Source organism: Larimichthys crocea, chromosome XII (assembly GCF_000972845.2).
Source record: "Larimichthys crocea isolate SSNF chromosome XII, L_crocea_2.0, whole genome shotgun sequence".
Lineage (NCBI taxonomy): Eukaryota > Metazoa > Chordata > Actinopteri > Sciaenidae > Larimichthys > Larimichthys crocea.
Window position 1 is genome coordinate 10,545,378 of NC_040022.1, and position 7,395 is coordinate 10,552,772.

The 7,395-nt window shown below is 38.9% G+C and overlaps 1 protein-coding gene and 1 pseudogene across 1 annotated transcript; both read right to left on the reverse strand.

Moving 5' to 3' along the window:
* Window positions 1–1,610: 1,610 nt before the first annotated feature.
* Window positions 1,611–6,466, reverse strand: dhfr (dihydrofolate reductase). Its single transcript, XM_027284857.1, has 5 exons — window positions 6,013–6,466; window positions 5,730–5,779; window positions 4,103–4,208; window positions 2,151–2,274; window positions 1,611–1,841 (listed from the first exon to the last, which is right to left on the reverse strand). Exons 1-5 carry the CDS (start codon window positions 6,102–6,104, stop codon window positions 1,722–1,724), a joined length of 492 nt encoding a protein of 163 aa, XP_027140658.1. The 5' UTR covers window positions 6,105–6,466; the 3' UTR covers window positions 1,611–1,721.
* Window positions 6,467–6,598: 132 nt separating this feature from the next.
* The window catches only part of LOC113744025 (general transcription factor IIH subunit 2-like), a 3,558-nt pseudogene continuing 2,761 nt past the window's right edge, over window positions 6,599–7,395 (reverse strand).

A 7,395-nucleotide genomic window follows, 5' to 3' on the forward strand; every position in this document is an offset into this window, starting at 1 on the left:
GAGGAGAATAAGAACAACCCCAGGTTTCTCTTTAGCACTGTAGCCAGGCTAACAGAGAACCACAGCTCTACTAAGCCATCTATTCCTTTAGGTCTAAGTAGTAATGACTTCATGAGCATCTTTAATGATAAAATTATAACTATTAGAGACAAAATCCATCACCTCTTGCCCTCAACAGGCACTTCTGATACAGCAAGTTTGGAAACAGCTGTAAAACCTGATATGTATTTAGACTGTTTTTCTCCCATCGACCTTCATCAAATAACTTTAATAATTTCTGCATCTAAGCCATCAACCTGTCTCTTAGACCCCATCCCAACCAGGCTGTTCAAGGATGTTTTACCTCTAGTTAGTAATTCGTTATTGGATATGATTAATCTGTCTTTATTATCAGGATATGTACCACAGTCCTTTAAGGCAGCTGTAATTAAACCTCTTCTTAAAAAGCCCACTCTAGACCCAGAGGTCTTAGCCAACTACAGACCGATATCAAACCTTCACTTTCTCTCTAAGATACTTGAGAAAGCTGTAGCTAATCAGCTGTGTGACTTTCTCCATAACAATAGTCTATTTGAGGATTTTCAGTACACATCATAACACAGAGACCACATTAGTCAAAGTTACAAATGACCTCCTAATGGCATCAGACAAAGGACTCATCTCTGTACTAGATCTTAGTGCTGCATTTGACTCCATTGACCAAATTCTTTTGTAGAGACTGGAACATCAAATTGGCATCAAAGGAACTGCCCTAAGCTGGTTTAAGTTGTATTTTCTTGATTGATCTCAGTTTGTTCACGTCAATGATGAATCCTCCATGCATACCAAAGTTTGTCATGGAGTCCCACAAGGTTCTGTGCTAGGATTACTTCTATTTAGTTTATATATGCTTCCTTTAGGGAACATTATTAGGAATCACTCTATCAATTTCCATTGTTATGCTGACGACACCCAGTTATATTTATTGATCAAGCCTGATGCAACCAATCAGTTAACTAAACTCCAAGCATGCCTTAAGGATATAAAAAGTTCGATGACCTACAATTTTCTGATGTTAAATTTTTAGTTTCCAAAAGTAGATTGGGAGCCAGAGCTTTCAGCTATCAGGCTCCTCTTCTCTGGAACAAACTACCATTCTGGGTTCGGGAGGCAGACAAGGTCAACACTTTTAAGAGTAGACTTAAGACTTTCCTTTTTGATAAAGCTTATAGTTAGGGCTGGCTCTGGTCATCCGTTAGTTATGCTGCCATAGGATTAGACCCCCCCCCCCGTGGTTTTTTCCCCTTTTTTTCCCTGTTAAAAGGGTTTTTTGTTGGCAAGTTTTTCCTCACTCGAACTGAGGGTCTAAGGACAGAGGGTGTCACTCCCTGTACAGATCGTAAAGCCCTCAGAGGCACATGTACTTTGTGACTTTGGGCTATACAAATAAAATTTGATTTGATTTGATTTAAGCTATTACCAATGGAACGTCTAACATACACATTGTTTGAGAGAGAGGGAGACAGGAGACAGAGACACACAGACAGAGGGAGAGAGACAGAGAGCTAAAAGTCGCTGTGACCCGGGTCAGTCCTTCTTATGGAGTCTACAGCTCAGTCTTTTTCATGATGCACTGAGGGTCAAGATCTTTATCACAACACAATTTTACAGCATGAACAAGATTAAAAAGACAGGGACATAAGGCTAAAAAAATTACTTAGTGGTTAACATGTGTACTGATCTTACTTTGGCAGCAGGCGAAATTTATCTGGACTGATTTCAGGAAAGAATGTGTCACACTCAAACTGCTTCAGGATTTGTGTGATGAACAGTCTTCTGGTCCCCGAGCTCTCCATTAACTCCTGGGTACCCAAAGCAAAGCAACATAAGTAAAATAACATAAAAACATAAGTACAGAAAGATGTCTGTGTGTCTGCAGAATTGTGTGTAATTTCAATTTTAGAAGTGGTTCACCATGACCCCATTTATCCACTGGATAATTATTTTTAATCATTATTAATCAGATGGTCAAAGCTTATTCTTCATTGGTTATTTGAAAATGGCCAATTTCTGCAGCAGGTTTCATCAAGATAATGACAAAATTTGAAGTGTGAGAAATAAGTGAAATTCCCCAACAAAAACTTGATAAAAACAAGTGATACATGCAGTACCTTATAGAGAGAGCTGCCTCCTATAATCCAGACCTGGTCAGCCTGATCTGCTAGGTCTGTGTCAACCAGCCTGAGAGCAGAGTTAAAGTCTGCCACCAGGTGGTGCGCACCTGCAGGGGGCGCTCTAGAATAGAAGAGAACTTATATTAGACAGACAGACTTCTTTGGCAACACCAGCGTGACTTCATGACTTTCTTCAGCATAACTTTTTTCGATATGCTGTGGTTCTCATAACCACTAAATTCTTTTTTTATCCACCTTGTGTACACAAGCTGCTGTGACAAGTGAATTTCCCTGGTGTGGTCATTAAAGTCTATCCTAACACAATGGACAGAGTTTACATTCCTTGCAGGACCTACTGATTAAACAACAGAGCATATTCAGTCACAGATAAACAGATAACTTCCGATGTCTCATTCTCCAAATAGGAATGTTGTTGCTATGGTTTGTTTTTGCTATAGTTACATTACATTACATTGCATTTAGCAGACGCTTTTATCCAAAGCGACTTACAGAGGAGGACATAAGCTGAGAAAGGTGTAAAGGAGCACAGAATAGTTGTTAGTTTTGTTAGTTTTTGTTAGGCAGGGAAGCATTCTCGAAACAGAAAGGTTTTTAGAAGTTTTTTAAAGGTCGAAAGGGATGTTGCTGTTCTAGTAGCCGTTGGTAGGTCATTCCACCATTTGGGGACGACCACAGAGAAGAGTTTAGAGTAACCTCGCTTTGCGAGAGGCGAGGGTACAACTAGACGGTTTGTATGAGCGGAGCGTAACGCCCTGGTCGGGACGTGAGCCTTTAGTAAGGCGCTGAGATAGACAGGGGCAGATCCTGAGATGGTTATTGCTATAGTTAGAGTTGCATGTTTTTTTGTTGTTGTTTTTTTACAGATAGAGCTATATGTAAATGGTCCATGTAAATGGTGTAAAAGGACTGTACTTATATATCTCCTTTCTAGTCTTCCGACCTTCAAAGCTTATTAACCTATTCACACACATTCATACACCAATGGCACAGCCTTTGTTCAGTGGTGTTCAGCATCTTGCCCAAGGGCACTTGGACATGCAGACTGGAGGAGCTGGGGATCAAACCACCGATCATCTGATTAGTGGACGACCTGCTCTACCCCCTTAGCCGCCCCTTCTTTTTCCCTTTGGGGTAAGCTATCCATCTATAATACTATATTTCTTCATTCATTTCCTATTGTAAATGTTTCCTTTTTATATTATTCTCTTACTATGTTCATTGTTATACACTAAAAAACACATAATTCGTTGTGAAAATCTATTTGGCAATAAACGTGATTCTAATCATTCCACAGTTGACCCATTCTTCCTACTGATGCCTCACATCTTATTGCCTGTGTCTACTTATCTATCTTTTTAATGTTCATGGTTATGTTGTTGTGGTGAATGTTAAGTTGTCATAACAAAGACATCAAGATATTTGACTGAAGTCAACATTTCACTTACAGACTCCTTCATGTTCATGACAGTGGACATGTCATGGCTTATACACAACCCTTCAAATAAAGTGTCACCATACTTCTGACAATATGCCAACATTAGAGTAGATTTAATGTTACAGTAAGACTTATTGAGCTCTGAATTTTGTACACATCCCTAGTAGACAACTTTCCTGTCTACTAAGAAAATAAAATGAATGTCTACTAAGAAAATAAAATAAATGTCCAAAATGTACCAAAATCTCAGGTAAGAACTACTAAAATAAATCTGATCTGTAAATTCAGGACTAAAAAGTAGTAGTAGTAGTGGCGGTATATGTGAATGACATACAGCAAAACAGTATGAGAGTACTCAGCAATAGGATTTGAACAGAGTGACAACAGAGAAAATAAATAGCACTGCTATTTATTTTTTTCTACAGTATCTACAGTAAATATTTTCATTTGTACACACTATTGTGTAGCTGCATCAAACGTTTTGTGCACATACTTGCATTGCCTACTGAGGACGATGTTGATCCTGTTGTTTAGAGGTCTGTTTTTCTCTGGGATGGAAAACCACGTTTTCCTGCCCATGATCACCACATTCTGTTTGCCTGCAGGACAGCAAGGTTTGAATGAATTAATTGGTTCTTGACCCTGAATGTATATCAATATATTCAGTTCTTACAAATTTAGAACGGCCTCTATGCAAAGCTCCAGATACGAACTTTAATAACCATTTCAGTACATGTGGGTCAACCTTTGTAACTTGAAACACATAAAAACACACATAAAGAGGATTGGGTTATAGGGTTCTGTTAAAGTGGTAGCTATATGTAATCTATCACTCTATCCAATACATTTACATCAGTTTGGCTTTACACATTCACACATGACAGGACTGTTACATGTAGAGTTGCTGTCTTCATTTGACATTTGGAAGCTAGCCCACAGAAGCAGCAGCTTCATTGCTTTGCTTCACATTGGTCTTAATTTTCCTACAAGACACATTTGAAAACATTTTAAAGCTTGTTGGCCGGTTTTATTTTTATTTTTTTAAATATAGGAAGAGAGTGCTGGTCTGATTACTAATATGATTAGAATGCAGTGAAGGCAGTCTAAATAACATAAACACATCTGTGCATACATCAATACAGTTCAGCAGCATCTGCATCCTCCAAAATAGCATGCATCTGTAGAGGTTACACTCTTTTTTTGTGAAAACTACTCTTTGCATATCACCAGCATTACATTTTTACATGTAATGCATGTGAATGTAAGCTGTTGATTGTGTGACTCTAACAATGGCTTCTTCACTGTTCCTTTCATGTGCACTGACTCCTCATCCCTCTAGAACAGGGGTTGGCAATTAGCGGCCCGCAGGCCAAAACTGGCCCGCCATCAATTATATCTGGCCCGCTAGATGATGTTGATTTATTTTAAACTATATATATTTTTAAATATATCTTTTAAACCTCATGTTTCCTGTCAAAATACAACAATTCTACAGATTTCACAACATTTATTGAAAAGTAGCTGATAGTAACGTGACAGCAGCCAGAACATCCTCGCCAGCCTCTTTACTTGAAGCACAGGTCGGAACACTAATTGGCACGTGCGTGCGCTGTAACCTGTGGAAAATAAAAGTGTCCTGTGTCCCTCTTGTAACGGACAACGTGAACAAATGTGTTTCATTAAATGAAAAAAAAACAAAACCAAACAAGGTCGGCTCAAATATCAAATATGAATGTGAATGCACATCAGTGGCAGATCTGCGCTGCTGTATACATTAGTTATGGCAGGTTGCTATGGCAGGTTGCCTGTTTCATGACAGACGCAGTGGGCGTAATAACAGCACATAGAAGCAAATTAATCTTTTAAATTAAATTAAATGCATTTCTAAAGTTAAATAAAGTTTATTTTTAATATAATAGAAAAAAAATAGATTGGTTTCAGCTCAGAACTTTGACTCCAGGCCTTGTTCTTATCTGTTAGTATACACTTAGCTCAGCTCATTCTCAGTTCCGTACACCATATGACAAAGACATCCTGACCTCTGGACTGCATGCAGTTCAGTTTGTGCACCTCTTTGAAGCAGAGTACAGCTTCACTTTAAAAAGGATAACTTGTCTTACCTTTCGCAGATGGAGTTTCTGTCATCGTCCTGAAGTGTTTAAATTCGTTACTAGAAGAGAAAACACAAATGAATAGAAGTCAATTATTTACAAACTTATAACATTAATATTCCAATACAATGTATTTATGTACACTGACATCCTGTATTCATGTGAAATGATCCAATATGCACATCCGTATGATGTATATAATGTAAAGAACTTTTGATTTTATCCTGCTCGTGCTCTGGGGGCTGGAATTTTCGATCGTATCTTTTATTATTTGCACATGAACGCAACTTACCTCAGTCTAACAGGATGCCATGGCAGCTTTCCATTGTTCCCGATACCCAGGTCAGGACACACCGCCACAATACCGTTCAGAATGCGGGACATTGGATCAGGACCGGACACCGAACAGCTACGTCTGTGCTTCTCGCTTTCCTGCGTGATCCAAATATTTTAAAAGTATCGGAAATGACGAATTCTTCTTCTTTCCGTTTTAAGGCAGCTGTGGCGTTAGAGCCGTTCCACCACTGCCATCCTATGGCGCCTGCTTGGATTGACTGAAAGGCGGTTGGTCACTTTGTCCATATTTACTGTACCTCGGGAGGCCGGACCAGCAGCTGGACCTGAAGCTGACCAGAGTACAGCCGGGGCACTGCAGGAAAACATATGGAAGCTAGGGATAATTTTTTTTATTACTCATTGCACATTTAATAGATTTCATCTTGGACTTTTTAGCGTTGTAATGAATTTTACTCTATATGTAGTTTTATGTTTGAATAGTATTCAAACATAAAATAATCATACAAAACGCAAGAGTTGGAATTTAATAGAGGGTAATCATGGTAATCAGTTTAGAACGTAGACAACAGATTTCTTACTGGTTTAAGCATTAGTACAAAAACAAACATCGGTTTTATTGTAACATCCACGTCACAAACAGCTGCTGTACAAAACTGTGTATTAAAAAAATGCACATTATTTCTGACAATACAAAACAGTGTGCTATTTAATGACCGGAAGACAGTCCAGTGGCTCAGATGCAATTCTCAGAGTAGATAGGAGCTTTGGCATTGAGCCCTTCTTATTAGCCTCTTGCTTCAGGGGGCACTCTGACTGTGAAGACAGCAGGGGCAGCAGTGCAGTGAGTCGTGGATGAAGAGGTCGCATTCCACACAGAACACATTGTGACATGATGGACAGGTGAATATCTAGAAACACAGAGGGAGAGAAAGCAATACATGAAGATAAATTAAGTTATTTTTTTTTTTAAATCAACCAGTTCTACATTGTGTAAGGACTAATAAGAGGTACAAAAAGAATGGTCAAAATTTAAGCAGATGGGGCCAAAATACTGACTTGCAGTCCAGAGTACAGGTCAAGCTCCAAACACACTGTCAAACACACTACAGTCCTAATAATGCAACTCGAGAGCATCGGTTATTAAATGTCCATAACTCCATCCTAGTATCTAATGCATGCCTACCATATCTGGAAGGTTACTGGTAATTACCAGATAACATGATAAAGGGTGTCCTGATGACTGTACTCACATTTTTATCTTTCAGCTCCCCTTGACAAGCTCGACAGAATCTGAAACCAAATCAGAACAGGTTAAATCAGATACACAGCGGTGTGTGTGTGTGTGTGTGTGTGTGTGTGTGTGTGTGTGTGTATGTGT

Bases quoted from the DNA above. Each gene is read 5' to 3' on its own strand.
- dhfr (XM_027284857.1), bottom strand. From the start codon at position 6,104: ATGTCCCGCATTCTGAACGGTATTGTGGCGGTGTGTCCTGACCTGGGT. The intron at 5,780-6,012 runs GTAAGTTGCGTT...TTTCTCTTCTAG, and splicing joins TGGCATCCTGTTAGACTGAG to TAACGAATTTAAACACTTCA. The intron at 4,209-5,729 runs GTAAGACAAGTT...GCTGTCCTGCAG, and splicing joins AGAAACTCCATCTGCGAAAG to GCAAACAGAATGTGGTGATC.